This window comes from Ursus arctos, unplaced genomic scaffold (assembly GCF_023065955.2).
Source record: "Ursus arctos isolate Adak ecotype North America unplaced genomic scaffold, UrsArc2.0 scaffold_11, whole genome shotgun sequence".
Taxonomy (NCBI): domain Eukaryota; kingdom Metazoa; phylum Chordata; class Mammalia; order Carnivora; family Ursidae; genus Ursus; species Ursus arctos.
In genome coordinates this window covers 64,302,911-64,325,544 of record NW_026622775.1, presented here as the reverse complement: position 1 = coordinate 64,325,544, position 22,634 = coordinate 64,302,911, and the positions used below count along the sequence as shown (strand labels likewise).

At 41.7% G+C, this 22,634-nt stretch overlaps 1 protein-coding gene across 1 annotated transcript in view; it reads right to left on the bottom strand.

The window, feature by feature from the left end:
- Positions 1-1,156: 1,156 nt before the first annotated feature.
- The window catches only part of FBXO16 (F-box protein 16), a 49,004-nt gene continuing 27,526 nt past the window's right edge, over positions 1,157-22,634 (bottom strand). Inside the window, exons 6-8 of the mRNA XM_026518924.4 lie at positions 19,294-19,526; positions 12,845-12,947; positions 1,157-2,707 (exon numbers count right to left, since the gene is read on the bottom strand). Coding sequence (XP_026374709.2) covers positions 2,525-2,707; positions 12,845-12,947; positions 19,294-19,526 — 519 coding nt within the window. The 3' untranslated portion in view covers positions 1,157-2,524. The remainder of the gene's footprint in view (positions 2,708-12,844; positions 12,948-19,293; positions 19,527-22,634) is intronic.

Here is a 22,634-nt window from a genome sequence, read left to right as displayed (position 1 = left end):
CTTCATGTAACTAGGCTGGGACCAATGATGAGGAAGGGCCACACAGGGGACCGTCCTGAGACAGTCTATTTCAAAGTGGTCACCAGCATATTGCCCATCCCACATGTTCTTCCAGAACCTTGCAACGCTCCCGAGTCAGTGCCTGCTCTGCCTGAAACTGGATAAGCCTCTGTGGTCATCAGGGGACAATGGAGTGACACTATGAGACTTGCAAGGCTAGGACAAGAGAGGCGATTCAGAGTCTACCTGCCTCTCTCTTGGGCTGCTCATCCTTAGAACCCAGGCCTGTGCTACGAGAACCCCAGCCCACATGGAGAGGAACAGGGGCCCCTGCCCTCAGCCCTGGCTGAATGCCCAGTGTAAGGCTCGCATGCGCTTCCCTAGCCATGTCCCTGCACCATCTTGGAATTGGATCTGCCAGCCCTCTATTGGGAGGGCCAGCGGCTGTTGTGTGGATCAGAGACAAGCTTCCCCAGACCCCTCCCAAACTGCAGATTTATGAGGAAAATAACAGACTGTTGTTGTAAGCAACCAAGTCTGGGGCTGGTTTGTTTTATAGGAATAGATAACCCAAAGGTAGCTTAAGACCAAATGTAGCCGCTTGTACTAGACGAGCCCTTCTTTCTCTTGGTAGGTCCTTGCCCCAGAAGATGCTGGTTTATTTCAGAAGTGATGGGGACATATTCCAGACTGGCCCATTCAAATATAGGCCCATGATGTGACTGGATCCTGAGGTAATCCAGGGGGGCAAAGCAGGGCAGAATCCTGGAGCCATAGGCCATACCAGCTGCTCAGCTGCCCCTGGCTCCTGAGGGCTGACCATGAGGGCTCCCCCTGCAGGAAGAGGAAATCTTAACTGATAGCCATCTGCTCTGTCCATGGAAAGAACTGTAGGTCTTATCCTGGGTGTGTTGTTTTGTCTTCTTCTCTGCCTCAGAGTCATGTGTTAGTATCACCTTGGGTGGTGCAAAGTAATCAATTGTAAGCTGGTCGTGTTTGTCCCACATCAAACATTTGGGCGTGCAAACCACCGTATCCTGCGCCAGCCTTCCAGGCCACCATTTTGAACCATTCAAAAACAAGTATGTATATCTTTGCTACAGTATGGAATACAAGAACGTGAGCACTCAACATGACATGATTGACAAACATGTGGTTTTCTATCATTCTGCTTTACTTAGGTAAGTAAGTATCCTAGAATGGTAACTTCTGGGACCTTGAAATGGTTCCATGAGTAGATGGTTTAGTTTAGAATGTATGACTAATATTTTTGCAGCCAAGTAACATTTTCTGCTTTCCAGTGACTCTTTGAAGCCCATTTACATTGCTTGAATAACAATTATAATTCCTTCTTTGGAAATTTTTACATTGTCCCCCTTGTGCTGGTTATTCGTCACTGTCCCACTCATATAATACCTCTCCCACCCACTCCTGGCCACATTTCTCCCCAATCTTCTTTGTTCTCTGACTTCTGGATGGGTTTGACTATAGGCAAGTGCTGTTGGAGTATGGAGGGGTGGGGAGAGAGAGGGCTTGGGTCTTCTCCCTCTTCCTTCCCCGCTGGTCTTGTTATCTACAGTGACTGTGTTCCTCTCCCATAGTGCATACATCCTGTTGGGCGGCCCCTCTCCTGTGGCTACAGCTCTCACTGGGTTCTAGAAAAACAGGCCCTTTCCCTTCTGCCTCTTCAGGCCACAGGCTGACAAAGCCTTCCACCATCGCTAGTTCCTACATGCTTCGCATCTCATCTTGGTTCTCTTAACCCTCCCTACAGTGTTATTGTGGGCTGAATTATGTCCCACCCTCTAAAATCCCCCACCCAAATTCCTATATTGAAGTCTTAACCCCCAGGACCTCAGAATGTGACTGTCTTTGGAGAAAGGGTCTTCGAAGAGGTAATTAAGTTTAAATGAGGTCAGATGGATGGGCCCTAATCTAATCTGACTTGTATCCCTATAATAAGAGGAGATTAGGACACAGACCTGCCCAGAAAGGAGACCACATGAAGACATAAGGAGAGAGAGCCCTCAGAAGTAACCAACCCTGCCAACATCTTAGAGTTCCCAGCCTCCAGAGCGTGAGAAAATAGATGTCCATTGTTTATAAGCCACCCATCTATGGTATTTTTGTTATAGCAACTGGAAGAGATGAAGACAGTGGTCCTTTGTCATGGTAGCTCTAGCCAACAAGACGCTGTGGTAAACAGCCCCATCCCTGAACTGCTCAAGTAGCCTTGGGAGTGTGCCGTCTGCATCTTTCTGGGGGCCTGCCCTATCCACCCAATATTACCACTGTTGCTATCCCATGTCCCTTCATTGACCCCATGGTATCTATCCTCACATTTGTATCTAGGTTTGTAACTCCAGCAGCACTTATACCACGAATACCTTTTACTGAAATACTGTAGAGCTCCCTTTCCCAAGTAGGCCCCTAAGCTGAAAGTTCCTAACAGAGGACCCAAGTAACACCCAGCTCTCCAATGTGTAGAGCACCTCGTCATTTCTATCACAATCCTTTCACATGTTTAAATTAACTTCGGGTCTGGAGCCTGGATGGGTAATGCCTGAAGCCCAGAGTGCCTCTGAAGATGCTGCATGAGGATTTTCGTGGCTGCTTCGGTGGCTGGAAGCCCTGCCCACGGATGAGGAGACCAGGCGAGATGAGCGGGAACTTGGAGAGGGGCGCTGGGTTCCACACTTAGGGACATCTAGGGAGGAAAAAGACACCATTACAGTGACAGCCACTAAAATAGCAGAGAGGAAGCTATATAATTAAGCTTATTTTAATAATGCAAAACAGCTTTCTCAAATTGTAGGGCTGGATGGGGATTTATTGAGACTTCCCAACGTCACCACCCCTAACCCCCATGCAATCTTCACCTTGAGCTAAGAATCAGTCTGTTAGTCTCCAAAGTGCTCTCACAACCATACTTTCATTTGAACCTCAAGAAAAATCCACAAGGTAGGTAGGGAAGTATTAGTATCTCCGTTTTACAAATCAACGAATCTGAAGAACAGGCCATTTATAGGCCAGCCTGGGTTCACAGAGCAAAAAGGTGTCAGAGCCAGGTCGGAAGACTTGAGGCTCTCAGGCCAGGTGAACACTGGTAGAGTCCCCGTGTTTTACACTCACTACTAATCTGTGCATGCACATTCGCTCTAAAAAGGCAAATGTCACAGGTTGACGTTCCAACCAAAACTCACAGTGAGAAGGGATTTCTCCTGGACATCTGGCCGTGAGCAGGAAAGGGAAGAGGGAAAGATGGAGAGAACAAGAGAAAGAAAGAACAGGAGCTGAGCTTGCAAGGAGCACAAGCGACGGACTCTGTTAAGTTCCCTCTTATGCTGGCCCCTACGGTGCAGAGAGATAGAAGGGGACAGGGCAGATACGCAGACCCTGACACCTTCCCTGAACACAGTCCCAGTCCCACGACTCCACATTCAGCCGGCACGTCCCAGGCGTCAGATCGGTACATCCCTCTCATGCTCTGCCGGATATGTTTACCACATGCAGCTTTCTATTAATCTGGGAAAATCCTACTTGAGACTTCCATTGAATCAGAAACTGCTTCGGCCAATGGCTGCTGTCTCCTGTCCTCTCGTCCAGGGAACCGGGTCTCTCATTATTCCACAAAGATGCCCCACACCAGCTGGTCTTGCCTCACACCCTACACCAGCCTCACGTACTCTATTTCTTCTCTTAAATCTAACCTGTCCTTCAAGGTCCATCTTCTCCAAGAAGCTTGGGCGTCTTGACCCTTGAGGATTTTTTTTTTTTAATTTTTAAAAAGGATTTTATTTATTTATTTGAGAGACCACACAAGCCGGGGGAGGGGTGGAGAGAGAGGGAGGAGCAGCTCCCCACTGAGCAGGGAGTCACATGTGGAACTCCATCCCAGGACCCTGGGATCATGACCTGAGCTGAAGGCAGATGCTTAACCCACTGAGCCACCCAGGCACCCCAACCCTCAGGGATTTCTGCTTCAGCTGGATTCTTTTTTTTTTTTTTAAGATTTTATTTATTTATTTGACAGAGAGACAGCCAGCGAGAGAGGGAACACAAGCAGGGGGAGTGGGAGAGGAAGAAGCAGGCTCCCAGCAGAGCAGGGAGCCCGATGCGGGGCTAGATCCCAGGACCCCAGGATCAGGCCCCGAGCTGAAGGCCGACGCTTAACGACTGAGCCACCCAGTCGCCACCAGCTGGATTCTTGAAGCCATTACTGTCGAGACCTCTGACTTCACATTGAACATATGTTCTAGGACGTTAGTATTAGCGCCTGACCGTAATTATTTGTCCCCTGACAAGACCGCAAACTCCCTGAGAGCAAAGTTGGAATCTTACAGTTCAATGAATCTATGGTGTACCCACCTACACATGTTTGTTGATGATTTTTCTGGGAAAAAGGAGGCAAAGCTGGGATTAAATGTAGCAAGATGTGAGAATTGGAGAGGAAAAGGAGGAAGAAATGGGAGCAAATAATCTTCCCTCCTTTGAAGCTTCCAGTGTAGTTTTAAGATCAGCGTAGAGAGGCATTTTTGCTGTTGTTCTAAGATCAACATAAGGTAAGAGAACAAATAGAAGTGTTCCTTTGTGCTATTTTAGTAACAGTGAAAATAGAATAATACCTGTTGAGCGAAGGGAAGGCCTAGCTCTCTGGGATACAAGAACAGGCTAGTCACACCTCACCTGTAACAGTTTCGAATTTAATCCTATTACTCTGCAAAGCTGATTTATCACTGCATTTGAGGAACCCCGTTCTCCTGAGTCCCCCTGGGTGGTTGGGGGGGAAGTTCACAGGCCGAGGCAGGGTCCTCTCAAGCTCTCCTTTTTTAGCCAAGGCAGGTTGCAGGGATTCGCCCCCCACCCCCCCCCCCCTTGGTAATTGTCATCCCCTGTCCGGACTGTTGGGTCTCTCTTCCCTCCAATATCGGCTCTGGGAAGATGGTCTCCTTACATCATCCTTTCTTTCTGTCTCTGAAAACAACTGCGCAGACCCTCTTCATTTGAAGGCTTCAATGTCCATCATTACAAGAGAAAAGATAAGATTTAAGGGGGAAACATGGGGAAGTTATATAAAGGGCATAAATCTGACAGTCTTGGGTCTTGATGTAAAGCATTTGACGATCTGGTTGAAATAACCGGGAATTTCTTTTATACGGACACCGGGTATGAGATCATAGAAAAGCACCTATTGGTCTCGGTCCCATGTTCCTGGCACACAGCTCAAACCCTCGTAATTTCCTAAGTGATGAGAGCACCTAGGAGCATCTTTTCTTCTGTGGAGGTGACTGGATGGGCTCCTGGATGGGGCCTGGTTACTGGAAAGAGTATTGGAAGAGTTCCCATATTCCCATATTGCCAAGTCCCTGATTAGAAGCTTAGAATTTTTGGCCCCACTCACCGTCCTCCGGAGAGGGGGGAGGGGCTAGAAATCGACTTAATAATTGATCATGCCTCCATAACGGAGCCTCCATAAGAATCCCAATAGGATGGGGTCGCTCTCACAAACACTGTTGTTATAAATGATCTTTACTTATGTGCCGGTCCATCTGCGTAGCCTGTCCTCAGTCTGTTCCCATGGAGAGGCATGGGATCAGCTACCGATCTTCCTCAACTCACGATGGGGGTATGTCCCGGTAAACACATCACAAATGGAAAATACTGGAAGTCAAAAACTGCATTTAATACACCTAACCCACCTCCGCCTAGCCTCCCTTAAACATGCTCAGAACACTTACATCGGCCTACAGCTGGGCAAAGTCATCAAACACAAAGCCTATTTTATGACAAACTGTGGAATAGCTCAGGTAACGTAGTGAATGCTGTACTGAAAGCGAGAAACAGATGGTTGTTAAGTGTATCGGCTGTTTATCCTCGTGACTGCGTGGCTGACTGGCTGCCCCCGACCTGGTCACGACAGAGTGTCACACTGCATATCGTTAGCCTGGGTAAAGATAAAATCCAAAACTCAAAGTATGGTTTTGACTGAATGTGTATGGCTTTTGCACCACCATAAAGTTGAAAAAAATCGTAAGTTAAGCCACTGGAAGTCAGGGACCTTCTATAATTTAAATATATTTTTCTTGGGACGCCTGGGTGGCTCAGTCGGTTAAGCATCCAACTTTTGATTTCAGCTAAGGTCCTATCTCAGGGTTGTGGGATCGAGCTCCGTATCAGGCTCCATGCTCAGCACAGAGTCTGTGCAGGGAGCCCGATGTGGGGTCCAGCTGTGAGCTGTGGAGGAAGGCTAAGCAACCCTAGGCAGGGTTTTGAAATTTAAATCTAAGACCATGGGGTGCCTGGGTGGCTCAGTCTGTTAAGCTTAAACGACTGCCTTCAGCTCAGGTCATGATCCTGAGTCTGGGGATGAGTCCCACATCGGGCTCCCTGCTCAGCAGGGAGTCTACTTTTCCCTCTGCCCCTCACTCCACTCTCGTGCTCTCTCTCACTCTCTCTCGCAAAGAAATAAATGAAATCTTTAAAAAAATAAAATAAAACAAAAATAAATCCAGGACTATGTGATGGCACCATTCAGGCTGCCAAGTGAAGTGAGGTAGGGATATGTCGCAAAATGTGCATAGGCCATATAATTCGAATGGTTATTTGTTAGCAATGATAGTGAATTTGAATCGCAAAACAGCCATGCCTTAGAAAATTGGCTTCTACTGTAGTTTGTGGTGAAATACTATATTACTAAATGTTGTATACACTCCCGTATATATATATACACACACACACTATATAAATACCATATATAGAGTACATACCACATATATATATATATATTTTAAGCAAGCCGTAGGCCCAAAGCAGGACTTGAACTCACAACCCTGAGATCAAGAATCACATGTTCTACTGACTGAGCCAGCCAGGCAGCCCACAAACATGTATTTTTAAAACCCCAGTAGTAGCAGTGATTAAGTATCTGTCATAACTAATATGTATATAACTAATAATATTACATAACTCACAAACACAGTTCTTCTCTTCTGGAAGATCCCAAAGAGAAGCCAATTTGTGTCAAATATTTTGTATGTAACTCTTAAGAACAGGTAGCCATTATATGCTGCTGTCTAAATATTCAGCAGAATAGAAGCAGGTAGAGTCACTCCTGTTGGAAACGCCAGGGTAATTTATTATGCATAGCATCATAAAACCAGAGATAACAAGACGGAACAAGAAAACTATGCTCTCTTAAAGGCAAAGGATAAATGCAAAGACTCTAAGTAGTGGTCCTGCCTGGGAGTTCATTTTGCCCCCAGGATTCTCAGCAAGTAGGCCCTTTCTTCTCTTACGTATCAAAAAGTAACAGCAACCAATACCGTAATTAGCAAGCAGTGGAGTGCGTGCCGCACGGAATTCACAGCACTGAGTTCAATACACATGCCCCGCTCAGCCCGAGTGTGGAATTAAAAAAACCTAACTTTGATGAGGAATGAATGCATGAACGTATGTGCAGGCACAAGACTGTGCAGAGACCACACAGGAAAAAAAAAATGTGGCTCACATTTCAATATACAGGTACGAATGTGACCATTTTTCATATAGTAGACACCATGAGAGAAAGAAAAGACAAAGAAAGATAAAGAAAACTGAGGGGAAGCAAAAGTAAAAGCAAGAAAGAGAAGCTTACTCCATAGGTTGGGGCCTCCTGCCAAGGCCCCCAGGCTGTCTGGTTGACCCCTCCTTCTGCAGCTTCTTATAGGCTCGGGATCTCTCCTGCAGCCTCAGGTGCTGATCTGCTGGGATTTTGATCTTGCTTATTGGTATTACCCATACTTGCTACTATTTACCGAAGGCTTCTTTGAGCCAGGCACTAACCTAAATGCTTTACATCCCCCCTCCCAGCCCTGTGAGGTTTGTGGCATTCCTAACTCCATTTTACAGACGAGGAGACAGAACCTCCCAGGGGTTAATAAATGGCCCAAATCACAATCCTGCAAGGCAGTTATCATGATTCCCATTTTACAGATGGAGAAATGGAGGCTCGGGAAGGTTTAGTAACTTATCCAAAGTCACTCCATTTAGTTAAAAGAGCTCAAGTCTGTCTGGCTGCAAAGCCCATGTTCTTTCTTACTCTGCATTCCAAATGGAATTCTCAGGATTTCACTGCTTGAGCTAAATGATTAAAAATCTCTCCTGTAGAGATTTCTCGTTCTGCACATCCCAACCAAATAGATGTTAGAAAACAAATACCTGGGGAAGTGATCAGGATTTGAAAGAAATCTATTGCAGACTGCCCATAGGAAACCATGGCATACATTTGTTTCATAAACACTTCTGTTAGAATCAACTGTAGTTTCTAAAGCCCCAAGAAGAAGACAGGAGACAGAAACCAGCTTTGATTGGTTGATCTTCGGAGCTCAGGAGGGTGATGGATTCCTTCTGGAATTCTATGTAAAGTCACTTTGGCCACAGCTGTGTCCCTCAGGTAGAAGAGAGCGGGGAGAGGACCTGTAGGGGACTGTGGGGTCCCACAGCTCCAGTCTGTAGCCTGGAATGGACTTTAAAGATGTTGGAATCTAAACTCTGATTTTCTAAATGGGAAAATGAAAACTCACAGGCTGAGTGACTGCTGGTTAACTGTAGAGCAGGGGACAGAACTCTGGGTTTCCTGATTCTTAAACCATTGTTCTTTCCATGACAAGAATCAGGGATTGCTTTAGAGCATATCCTTTTTTCCTCTGCTTCTGACTCAGAGAGGGAAAAAAGAAAAAGGTGAGAAGGCTTGCAGAAGCATTTTAAAACACAGAACACTAAGAATCAAGTTATCTTGGAAAATGTTGAAGAAGTTAAGCGCAGAGGCTGGAATCAGAGCACAGAAAAAGAAAGTCATATGTGAAGCAATTATGGTAAGCAGGCAATTCGAGGCTTTTTTTACTTGTATTTAGGTGAATGCTCTGAAACCGTAAGCTTTTTGAAATCCGTGGCCAAATCAGAACCTAGAAAGTGATATGACTTCTAGTTTCTAAGTAAAAGTTAAATGTGAGATTAAGGGTATTTCCAATTTTTATACTTAATTTGGTAGGAAAAAGAAGAAAGGAAAAATGACAGGACACAAGACGTCAGCTGGGGTCCTCTGAGTCTACCTCTATGTCCCCGGGAAGTCCAAAGACCACCCTTGGGTTTTTGTGAAGGGGGGGGCTTTTGTTTTTCTGGTCTTCTAGACTTCTGAGATCTTGCTTTCATGTGTAAATTGAGAATTTATTGCAGAGATGGAAGGCGTGGTTGACATCCCGGTAAGACCAAATAAATTCAATTGGACTGGATCCTGGCCCTGCTCCCCTGCCTGTCTGAGCTTCTCTCCACCTGGCTGGCTCTCTCTCCGCAACTTCTGTCTCCCTCCCCTCTCCCTGCACACCCCCCTTCCCACGGAGGAGCAGAAACAACAAACTTCCTCTAATCTCCTGCAAAGCAGGTTTTCCGCCCTCTGAAGTCCAGGTGCTTGTAGCATCCAAGCCCTCAAGATGGCAGCCCTCCTCACAAGCTCCTCAAGGCTTTCCCCCAAGGAGACAGCTCCCTCCTTCCCTTTCCCCAACAGGCACTGCGTGTCTGGTTGTTAAGATTAAAAAAAAAAAAAGATTTTTTTTCCATGTCTTTATACATGATGGGAAAATTTCTGAAGTTTAAGATAGTAGTACTTGCTATACTGTGGTAGTGTTTCTATTTTTTGTTTGTTCTGTATGGAATTTTATTATCATAACTAAGTGTAATGGACATTTCTTGATATGTATCTAATTTTAATAAACGGTCTTCAAAATCGGAAAGCGTTAGTGATCAGATCTAGGCTTTATTCGCATCTTCTCTCAGTGACTCCCCACCACAGGTGGTTGAAGGAAGGAGCTGTAAAGAGGCAGCTTTAGAACTGAAAGCCTTGAGAGGAAATCAGGTACCCTTTTAAGGGGTGGGTCTTGAAAACTCAAGCCTATTAAAGAACAGAAAACATCACAAGCTCACTGTTTGGCTTCGAAACTATTTCCCTCAAGCAGGTTTCTGTTTGGGAGGCATCTTTCATATTTGGAAGCGGTAAGTCATGGTAAGCACAAAGTGAAGAAGGTGGGTCTCAGTGGCCTCATAGCCACCGTCCTGGAGAGACAGCTTAAGGGATATTCTCTGTACTCTTTCACGCTCCCGTGCTTTTTCCTGTTCCAACCTTTCCACTTCACGAAGCTCTACCTTCTCTGACTATCCAGGTATTTTCTGCTTACAGGGAGAAGGAATATTTAGTGTTCAGGTCTCAGGTACCTTCTGGGCGGCTTTGTCCATCTGTCCCTCTCATCCTCACCTCTGTAATGTGTTCCCCTGAGTTCTGCCTGCTCACCTGTTTCCCTAGTTCCTCCTGAAATCTCCCTGCATACACCTATCTAAATGAGGTCGGAACTTTCCATCGAACAGCACAGGGCTCTCTCCATGGCAACTGCACTGGGCTGTGTCCACCACCCTTTCTCTACAGCAGCAGTTCTCAGAGTTTTACTCCCTTCTCTCCTTCGGTCCCCTCATTGCATTTCCTCAAAACCCATTTCTTCTCTCTCGGGTCCCACATCCAGCATTTCCTAATTTTCACCAGCGCCTTACAACACTGAGGAGGCTGCTTCTTTCCTCTGAGCTCCGTGGCCCACGGGGAGGGCCAACTGCCACCGCGTGGAGATTGGGCCTGAGCCACTCGCAGCCTCGCGGCCCACCACAGCCCGGCTTGTCACAGGCGTCATTACCAACAGAAAGATCCTAGCACGCTTCTGGAGGGTTCAAAGATGCCTTATGCTCCTTATCAAAACCGCTAAGCCTAAATCGTGGCGATAATTAGTATATTTACACCAACAGTACAAGGAGATCAATCCGGGCGCACACTTCATTTTATTCATGGCTTCGTTGTTCTCCATCGTTGTTTAATTTGTCCTGGTTTCCCCTCCAGCCTTCATGAGCACAACTTTTAAAGTTTAGAAATATAATGAATTTTTTAACTTAAGCAAGCCCTCCTAAGTGTGTGACAGATGGCTAATGGCAAAAGCCGCTGGGGAAGGTTTCTGTGTAGCCTTTGATTTTGTTGTTTTGACTGTGCTGATAATTTGTAAGCAAACATCAACCATAAACTTTTATCATCCTTTGAATTCCCGGCTCTCCCCCCGGATTTCTCTGCTACTCCTGGCCTAGAAGAGGCCGGGGAAGCCAGGCAGAAGCGTGCCTAAATGGCCTGTGTGATAAGCCTCATAAAGTTATTCTTCTCCATTAATGGTTTTCACTGACAATTTTACTGCTCGGCTTTAAGCCTCCCCATTTCCTTGGGCATCTGTACGTATGTCTGTGATAAGCCTCACCCAGTCCAACAAAACTGGCCCCGCAGAATACATACAGTCTTATTTTTTAAAAAAGCTCATTTTAAAAAAGCTCTCTCTTTTTTTGAAACATAACACTTGACCATACATTGAAGCAGAAAGGAATAGAGCTTTAAAGCAGAGCTATAAACGTGATTTATTCATGAGTACATACTTACTCCACTCCCAACTGACATCCATTTTATATTAATTTTCCTTGAGTGTGTAACCTCAGCTACTTTCTAGATCTTTCCTACGAAAACGAACTTTTTATCCCACCCTTATTCCCTTCTACTTTGCTCCAAAGACTCTCATATGGGCTAAGAGGGATCCACTGGGGGTACAGAACCACAATTTGGGCAACTCTGCTATGAAATAATAATGCTCCCTAGTCACAATCACTGACTCTATTAGGTAGTCAATTAGCTATTTTTTAATTAGGGAAAGAAAAGGTCCTCATTCATTTTCTCTGAAGTTACTTGAAATGCACTTTTATAATCATACTCCACTGGCAGCAGGAAAGCTATGGAAAGTACACCTTTTTCTTAGGTGAGTGCAACCTTCACTCTACAGGTAAGTAATTTTTTTTTTTTTTTAAGATGTTATTTAGGGACCCCTGGGTGGCTCAGTCGGTTAAGTGGTTAAGCGGCTGCCTTCAGCTCAGGTCAGGATCCCAGGGTCCTGGGATCAGCAGGGAGCCTGCTTCTTCTACTACCTGCCACTCCCACTGCTTGTGTGCTCTCTCTCTCTCTCTCTGACAAATAAATAAATAAATAAAATCTTAAAAAAAAAGATTTTTTAAATTTATTTATTTGAGAGCGAGAGTGAGTGAGAGAGAGCAGGGGGAGGAAGAGGGAGAAGCAGACTCCCCCGTGAGCAGGGAGCCAGGACCCCAGGGATCATGACCTGAGCAAAAGACAGACACTCAAACAACTGAGCCACCCAGGCGCCCCTCTAGGTAAGTAATTCCTATAGAGAAATTTCTATAGCCCATCCTCTCCCCACCGCAAAGGACTCACAGCAGAAGAAAGAACCAATGATAGCAATGTTCCCTTTATATTGTATACTTTTCAACCTCAGATTCATACACTTTAGTTCATCCAGTTTTGGGTTTTTTTTTTTAACAGATGAGAAAATAGAGACTTAGAGTCTCATGGGAATAAAAGGTAGAACATAGGGAACACAGACACTGATACTATGATAGTGCTGTGTGGTGACAGATGGCAGCCACACTTGCGGTGAGCACAGCATAACGTCTAGAGACGTGGAATCACAATGTTGTACACCTGAAACTAATGCAACACTGTAAGTCAACTACACTCAAATAACAATTTTTTTAAAATAGAGGCTTAGAGAAATTAAATAAAGGATGCCTTCAAGGTCACATAGCTTGTCAGTCAGAGACCAGAATTTAAAGCCCCACTTGAGGATTCTGATTTAAAAAAACCCAAAATTCATTTCACAAATAGGATTAGAGACCCAGCAATTTTCATAAATGTTACGGTGCAGAAGCTTTTATAAGCAATACTTACCAGTGACTGTGCTTTTCTTAGCTTAGATCTGTCCTGCAATTTATTTTTCTTATCATGTGATTGTCGGCTGAAATCTGGGTTCATTTCGTGTCTTTTCCTCCTTCTGTAAATTAGAAATCATTGGAACATTACAAACAATCATTTTAAATTTGCATAGCTATTTGTCTGCTGGACTTTGTTGTTCCTGTGATTTAAGCGATTGTTTTCACTCAACTGGAAACGAGCCAAATGTAGATCACTAGAGGACTGGCTGAATCAGCTCCAGCACTCCCGCACACCCGCACAGTGGAGCGCTATGAGCTGTAAAAAGGAAAGCAGGGTATTTCTACATCCAACTGTGCGGTGATCTCCAGGGTATATTGTTATATGAAAAAGGAAAGGTGAATAAAATGGTATGTGTTGTGGGCTACTATTTATTTCAGAAACGGATGTGTGTTATTTTGCTTTTAACTTCCACTTAACAAAATTTTAATTTTGTTAAGTGGAAGGACTATCCCACAACATCTTGGAAAATGGTGACCTATCAGTAGGCTTGCCCTTGTGATCCAATCAAGAACAAAGAACAGTAGGGAGGGGTAGGAACAGAAGCTAGACTTCTCCAAATATACTTTGTTTTATATATTTGACTTTGGAACCTTCTCTATTTTCTCAAAATTATAATACAAAGGAAGAAAGCCCCTAAAATCTAAGCACAAAATGGAAGAAACAATCTTGTCTCTGGAGTTGGTGGCATTACTGCACACGGAGGGATTACTTGATGGGACATTAGCATAGTAATTTGTCTGAATATTCTTAGTAGAATATATCCTAAGGACAAAAACACAGGCAAAGAAACCTTAAACCATTTTTAGTAATCCTATTGTTTGAATTAATATTAGTATTGGTTTTCTAAAACTATCACATATATTTGGATAAAGTAGGGATCAGCAAACTATAGCCCAGAGGCCAACTTGGCCGAGTGCCTATTTTTGTAGATAAAGCTAAACTGGGACATCTTCATGCTTATTGTTTGTTTCTTGTCTTGGGCTATTTTCAGGCTACAATGGCAGAGTTGAGCAGTTGTGACAGAGACATGTCCTGTAAAAGCCTAACATATTTTTGTCTGGCGCTCTCCAAAAGAGTTTGCCTATAGTAATGTATCCAGGCGGTGGTCCTCAATAGCCGCTAACATCACAAAGAAGGGAGACAAGCAGAAATTATGTACATGCTCTTATATACTCAAGCCTCTAGATTTGACTACCAGTATGGCCAAGGACAGGAGACAGAGGAACCTCCAGGGTAAATGACCCGATTTCTATAACAAACAAATTGCAAGGAGGGGAAAAAAAGGACAGAGGGTAAGCCTATAGATCCAAAAAGGATTTTTTAAAAAAGATTTTATTTATTTATTTGATAGAGAGAAAGCACAAGCAGGAGGGAGAGGGAGAAGCAGGCTCCCCGCTGAGCAGGGAGCTGAATGTGGGACTCGATCCAGGACCCTAGGATCATGACTTGAGCTAAAGGCAGACACTCAACCGACTGAGCCACCCAGGCGCCCTAGATCCAAAAAAGATTTAAGGTGATGTATGGACTAAATACAACCTGCAGACTTTGTTGGAACTTGATTAAACAAACCAACTGTTTAAAAATACCATTTATGAGATGTTCAAAGATACCTCAAAACTGACTTGATATTTGATTGATTGTATTGTGAAATCATCCTTTGATTTAGATGTGATATGTATAATATCATATTTTTAGAAAAAGTTTATCTTTTAAGGATAGGCATTGATTGAAATATATGTGAATGAAATAATACGACACTTAGATTTGTCTCCAAAGTGAACTGGGGGAAGGGCAGAGTGGGTGAGGGATAAGTTCATGAGTTCAAAACCATTAATGCTAGCTGATGGTTACAAGAAGTTGTATTTTCTCTACTCTTATATATTTGAATTTCCAGTATAAAAATTTTTATTTGTTTAAAGATTTTATTTTTATTTACTTATATTATTTAATTATTATTTATTTATTTATTTTGAGAGAGAAAGAAAGCAAGAGAGTGAGCGAGAGCAGGGGGAGAGAGAGATCCTCAAGCAGACTCAGTGCTGAGCTCAGAGCCTGATGCGGGGCTCAATCCCACAGTCCTGAGATCACGACCCAAGCCGAAATCAAGAGTTGGATTGCTTAACCGACTCACCCAGGCACCCCATAAAAAATTTTATTTAAAAAGATCAGCTTTCCCAAATATTTCTTATTGCTTAATTTGCAAAAATTTCCCCCAACTTTTAATTAAGAAGTTTCAAACATACAGAATAGTTGAAAGAATAACACAGTGATTACCCAGGAACTCTCCAACTAGATTCAACAATTAGTAACATTTTGCTACGTCTGCTTTCTCTCTATATATACATAGATACATATATATACACGTACATGCCACATATATATGTATGTATGTATTTTTGCCGTACCATAGGAAAATAAATTGCAGACACTTCACCCCTAAATACTTCAACACTCATCTCCTAATATAAAGACATTTGCCTCCCTAACCACAGTAGTATCATCATACTTTGGAAAATGAATGGTAGTTCTTTAATATCACTTAATATTCAGTTCGTATTCAAATTTCTGCAATTGTCCCAAGAATGCCTTCTATAGTCTTTTTTTAAAAAATCAGAATCCTATCTAAATTCAAATTGCAGGGCGCCTGGGTGTCTCTGTCATTAAGCATCTGCTTTCGACTCAGGTCATGATCCCAGGTACTGGGATCGAGCACCACATTGGGCTCCCCACTTGGCGGGGAGCCTGCTTCTCCTTCTCCCTCTGCCTGCTGCTCTCCCTACTTGAGCTCACTCTCTCTCTGTCAAATAAATAAATAAAATCCTTAAAAAAAATAAATTCAAACTGCATTTGGTTGTTATGTCTCTTATGTCTACAATATTTTCCCCACTTCTTTTTTCCCCCATGGCACTGACTCTTTGAAGAGTCCAAGCATCTGGTCTATCTTGGTGAATGTAGCACATGCACTTAAAAGAAATGTATTTGTGGAATTGTCTACTTATCTCTTTAAAGCTGTCAATTTTTGTCTTATGTACTCTGAGGCTTTGTAATTAAGTACATATGTATTTGTAGCAGTTATATCTTTCGGCTTAATCCCTGTATCATTATGAAGTATCCCTCTTTATCTTTAGTAGAACTCTTTGTCTTGATGTCTATTTTACTTGAAATTAATTAAAAGTCATTCTAGCCTTCTTATGCTTACTTTTTGCATGGTACATCTTTTTCCATCACTTCATTTTTAAACCTATTTTTGTCTTTAAATTTAAGGTGTGTCTCATATAAAGTATACAGTTGGTTCTTGCCTTCTTACCCATTCTGATAATCTCTACCTTTTAATTGGGTGTTCAGTACATTAACATTTAAAGTAATTATTGCCTTTCACAAACAGTACTTGAGTTTCACAGAAAACCCATGACATTATCACTTTATCTCACGTTAATGTACCATTCATATGCCTGGGTAGCTAAGTTCGCCTCTCTCTTATTTGCCACCATAGTTCAGACTAAGGGCCACATACGAATTCTTAAATACTATCTTCAGGGATACATAGTCAATACATTCACAATGATTCAATTCGAGAGTTTAAAAGGATGTACAATTAAATTCGTCCTATCTATCCTTGTCTCCAAATTACCATTCTCCTCCTTGAAGGGAAATGATACATATCAGTTTCTTGTGTATATTCCAGAGATATTTTATGTATAGATATCTTATAAATATATATATATTCTTTCTTTCCCACCTATTTTAATATAAATGGTAGTATTTCTTTTAAGCTCTGTTTTGTACATTGTTTGTTTTTCTGCCCAGTATTTTCTAAATTATCAGCAAACTAATTGACTTTTTCTGATACAACTAGATGAATTTTCAGTTCATGATTTGAAAGGCTACACTTCTCTCAAAATCAGCTAATGAGTATTGCAAAGGTGGACAGTTGTGATATAAAAATGAGTAAGGCACGGTCTGCATCCTCCAAGAGCTCGAGTCTTGTCTAATGAGGGATACCACTCTCTTCTCACCTCCAAAGGGACTCCAATAGTCCCAAAGATACACATGTAATCTGAATGTCCCCAAGTCATCAAACTCTCTGGGGTTACTCTTTCATTTATTAGCCAAATAATATAATTTTAGAAACCATCCTACAAAAGAAATGCTTATTTACTATGTGTCAGGTCCTATCATAAACATGTCACCTGCATGAGGATTACCTCACAGGGATCCTGTGAGTTAGGTATTACCATTTTTTTTTACAGGCACAGAAACCAAGGCACAGAGAAGTTAAGGAACTCCACAGCATCACAAAGCTACAAGCGTGGGAGTCTGGATTTGAACCCACGCAGTATGGCTCCAGTTCTTAGGCTGCCTTGATGTTCCTCTGTTGAAATACATTCTGAAAACATGGCAGATACATTAAAACATTCTAAAACCCTTCAAAATTTGTTTCCTTTATTACTTGTTTACCCTGTGTACGTGCACATACATGTACATACAGGTACATACGTGTATACAGATGGAGATCTATATTTTGTTACTTTCTCTTCTTTCTGTACTATGGGTGGCATACTGTAGATGCTCCCTTGACATTTGCTTTTCTCACTTAACCAACATAGCTTTTCACTCCTTATCAGCTCATAGAGCTCCTCATTTTTACAGTTGCCTAATACTCCATTGTGTGAATAGACCATACATAGTTTACTGAACAGACATTCTCCATGTAGGAAAATTTAAGTTATTCCCAATAGTTTAAAGTCCTAAATGAGGGGTGCCTGGGTGGCTCCGTCAGTTAAGCATCTGCCTTCAGCTCAGATCATGATCCCAAAGTCCTGGGATCAAGCCCCGTGTTGGGCTCCCTCTCCCTCTTCCTCTGCCTGCCACTCCCCTTTCTTGTGTGCTCTTGTTCTGTCAAATAAATAAATAAAATCTTAAAAAAAAATAATAAAGTCGTAAATAATCCTACAATAAATACCCTTGCACAGATATACTTTTTATATTTTTAAGGTTGATTCCTAAAAGTGGTAATTTTGGGGTCAAAATGTAAACACATATTTTTTTTGCTAGATAACTGTCAAATCTCCGTCTATAAGGTTTGTGCCAATTTACATTCCCACCAGCAATGTATGAGCATACCTCTTTGCCCACAGCCTCACCAACAGAATGTACTGTCAAAGTTTAAAGTTTTTGCCAATCATATAGTTGAAAAATGGTAAAATAATGAGGTTTGTTAGTGGGAATAGGGTGGAAGAGTTGGGGGGGTCGTATTTCTCTGAGTATACTTTCATGCACTTTTTGTATACTTTTGTATAGTTTTAACTTTAGACCCATGTAACATACCCAAACCGAAGGAGATATTAAAAAAAAAGAACCCACATAACTTTGAACACCGTATTATGAATGTATGCTCTCACACTAAAGTCAAAAAGAACCATGAACAAATATTGAATTCTAGTTAGCAGATTTGGTTCTTTTTTTTTTTTTTTTAAGACTTTATTTAGGAGCGCCTGAGTGGCTCAGTCAGTTAAATATCTGCCTTTTGCTCAGGTCATGATCCCAGGGTCCTGGAATGGAGCCACATCAGGCTCCTTGCTCAGTGGGGAGTCTGCTTCTCCCTCTCCCTCTGCCCCCTCCTCTCTGCTGTGTTCTCTCTCTCTCAAATAAATAATAAATTAAATAAATAATCTTTTAAAAAAAAGATTTCATTTTTTGAGAGAGAGAGAGCACACGAGCACACAAGTAAGGGGAGGGGTAGAGGCAGGGGCAGAGGGAGAAGCAGACTCCCCGCTGAACGGGGAGCCCAACGCGGGGTTCAGTCCCAGGACTCTGAGATCAGGACCTGAGCCAAAGGCAGCCACTGAACCTACTGAGCCACCTGGGTGCCCCAGCAGATTTGTTTTAATAATGAAATGGGTTAGCAATTTTGAAATTACATTCAGAATTTGTAAGTAAATATATACTGTTTATGTATATGTGTATATATATATTATATAGTATACAATTTTTATGCAAGTTATATATGTACATATATAATTTTGATTATATATTATATGTACATATATAAATGTATAAATAAATATGAGAGCCAGGTTTCTCCTTGTCAGAGAAAGGAGGTGCAAATATGAAAAAGGAAAAGACCAGAATGAACTCTATGGTGCTAGATTGCAATCTGAAGTATTAAATATTAAAAGAAGCTGTAATGTTAAATCATTATAGCTACAAAATGCAAACAAATCCTGATGAACAGGGTAAATTTACCAATAATGATTCATTTACCTTTCAATGACTTTTTGCTTCTATGTATTGAAAAGCATTTGTATTTCACAGGAAATTCTATTTTCCTCTTTTCATATACTTAAGTGCCAGCAAATTGTTTCTAACAGCGAATAAGTAGAGAAGAGCGTGGAGCTTCTCACCCTTGCCAGATTTGCTCAGTGGGGTCACAGTTGTCCAGGTAATTGAAGCGAATGATATCAGTTGGATGCTTGTCAGAGGATCGCCAGGGTGGGAGTTCTTTCTCGCCTGGCTGAGTTTTCTTTCTCAAAGAGGAAGAGGACCGGAAAGCTGATGCAGGGGACTGCTTTTCCTCTGCAGAACAGCTTGTAAGTGGTTGAACATTGGCAACGGCAAACCCATCTTTTGGAGGTGTCTAGAGGAAGAAAATTAATTATTTCTGTGCTTAAAATATCATAATAAGTACAACAATAAGGGGCGCCTGGGTGGCGCAGTCGTTAAGTGTCTGCCTCCAGCTCAGGGCGTGATCCCGGCGTTATGGAATCAAGCCTCACATCAGGCTCCTCCACTATGAGCCTGCTTCTTCCTCTTCCACTCCCCCTGCTTGTGTTCCCTCTCTCGCTGGCTGTCTCTATCTCTGTTAAATAAATAAATAAAATCTTTAAAAAAAACCCAATAAAACAAAACATCATCATCATCATCGCCAAGACTGCAACGATAATGGTGACAATAATAGCAGTCACCAACCCAGGAGTCCTCGTATGTCCCAGGTACTGCCTCAGGAAGTTTTCATGCATTCTTTTATTTAACCTTTATAATAACTCTAAAAGGTAATAGTTACGACTCCCATTTTACAGAAGAGGAAACTGAAGATGGGATAAGCCAATGAACTTGCCCACTATTATGTAAGTGGTAAGACAGAGGGTCAGAATGTGAATCTAGGACGGTCTTGCTTCAAGTCCTTGCACTAAACCTCCCTATCCTGGGCTGCCACCTCTGCTACCACATCATTGTGTAAGTTTTCCACAACTGCAGTTAATTGACTCATAAAAACGTACACATTCCAAAAAATAGTACTCCAGGCTTAATTATCTGAAACACGTAGGGACAACTTTGAGTTATACAGAGGTAGACTGTAGATTTTATCAGTTATCAAAACCTTAACTGCTCACAAAGAATACTTCTGCTTTAATTTCCCAAATGGAAAGTCTATTTTTGTGTGTGAAATTCATAAGGTTTTTATGTGGTTGTAACCTAAGGGAAGTGGTAATGGTATGTTGAGAAGCCATTAAAGGCTTAATTTTTGTTCTTTAAGAGATTAGGGAAACTTTGCGTGGTAAATTGGTTTGCTTGAATTGTTTGTGACAATTAAAAAATTCCCCAACCCCTTCAAGCAGAATCAGTTTCTTACCCTTGTTTCAACTGTTCTTTGTATATATTTCTGTTACAGGATAGCACTTAGTACTCAGTATTGTAATTATGTATTTGTCTATGTCCTAGGCCACTGGACTAGACTCCTCGAAAGCAGGGTTAGGATCATTATACTCAGCACCTAGCACCTAACAGTATTTAATAAATATTTACTAATTTAATGAATGATTGTAGTTTAGTAAATTAAGAAGACATTTTATATTTATATAATTGATAGCTCATTACTGGTTTGGTATTCAATATTTTGTTCAGGTCTCATTTAGAATGGACATTCATTTCATTTCTCTGAGCTTATATTAAACAAAAACTGTTTTTGCGAAGAAGGTCTAGCTTAATACTACTGGGAATAAATAATACACGATAATAAAAATTTTCAGAGGGAAAAATTTAGGCATAAGTGCTAGTAATTATGTACAAATAAACATTATTCATTCTGAAAAGTAACAAGACGTTTGACACTTTAACAAAATAGGATATAATGAAAGCTGATGACTTTTCTGTACTAAGTAAGCAGGTTTTTTATTCACTTCACCTAAAGTCTTTGAGAATTTTTAGAATCATGAATGATGTTGAACTTTTGTTCAATGCTTTTGTCTGTATATACTGAAATGACCATACATCTTTTCTCTTTTATTCTGTGAATTACATTGGTTACTTTTTAAATATTATGCCAGCCTTACTCCCCATGGTTATCTCCCACTTGGTCATCATGTATTATTTTTTCTTTGTATAGAACTTGATTTAATATGCTAATATTTTAAATAATTTTTATGTCCATGTTCATGAGGGATATTAGTCTGTGATTTTGTTTTATTCCCTTGCAAAGAGTCTATCTGGTTTTGGTATAAAGGTAATGAATTGGGAAGTGTTCCCTCATCTTCCATTTTATGAAAGAATTTATGTAAAATTGATATTTCTTCCTCAAGTGTGTGATAGAATTCACCAATGAAGCTATCTGGGTCTGGAGTTTTGTGGAAAATTATTAATTTGATTTTTAAATTAATAAAGATTTATTCATGTTTTCTATTTCCCAGTGAAACTGTTTTCCTAATCTTTCCTAATTCTCGAAAATTGTCGAGAATTGTCCATTTTTTTAAAAGATTTTATTTATTTATTTGACAGGGAGAGAGACAGCGAGAGAGAGGACACAAGCAGGGGGAGTGGGAGAGGGAGAAGCAGGCTTCCCGCTGAGCAGGGGCTCGATCCCAGGACCCTGGGATCATGACCTGAGCCAAAGGCAGATGCTAACAACTGAGGCCCCCAGGCCCCCTGAGAATTGTCCATTTCATCCAGGTGGTTGAATTTAGTGACGTGGACTTGTTCATAATATTCTCTCATTATCCTTCTCATGTTTACAGGATCTGTAGTGATGGCCCCTTTTTCATTCCTGTTACTAGTCTTTTATGTTTTCTCTCTTTTTTCCTTCATCAGCCTACCTAGAAACTTAGGAATTTTATTTATGTTTTCAAAGAAGCAGCTTTGGTTTCACTGATTTTCTCTATTGCTTGTTCTAATTTCATTGATCTTAGCTCTTTATTATTTCTTCCTTCTATCTACTTTGGGTTCAACTTACTCTTCTTTTTCTAGATGAAGTCTTTTTGAAATTATGCTGTTTGCAGTACATAGCATAGCCTGACAGACAGTTATAAAGATCATTCTAGTCCAGTCCTCTCGTTTTAAGCTTGGGGAAACCAATATTAACCACAACCATTTGCTCATAAAATGCTTTCAAAAGCTCTGCTGGAGCACATGCCAGGTATAGGGTATTGAGGGAAAGGGAGATAGGGCAGGTGCTTGAGTGAAGGTAAATTATGGTTTAATCCAGTGGCTGCCTATGTTCCCATCACTGGAGCAACCTCACACGGCATTAACCAAATTACTCAAGTATGTACAGTGCTGACAGCTGAGTTTTTAACTTTAGTCACATGACTTTTATTAACCTTAGTCACATGACTCTTTAGTCTTTCTGACTTAGGTCTATATTTATTTATTTATTTTTAAAGATTTTATTTATTTATATGAGAGAGAGAGAGCACAAGCAGAGGGAAGAGGCAGAGGGAGAAGCAGGCTCCCCGCTGAGCCGGGAGACCAA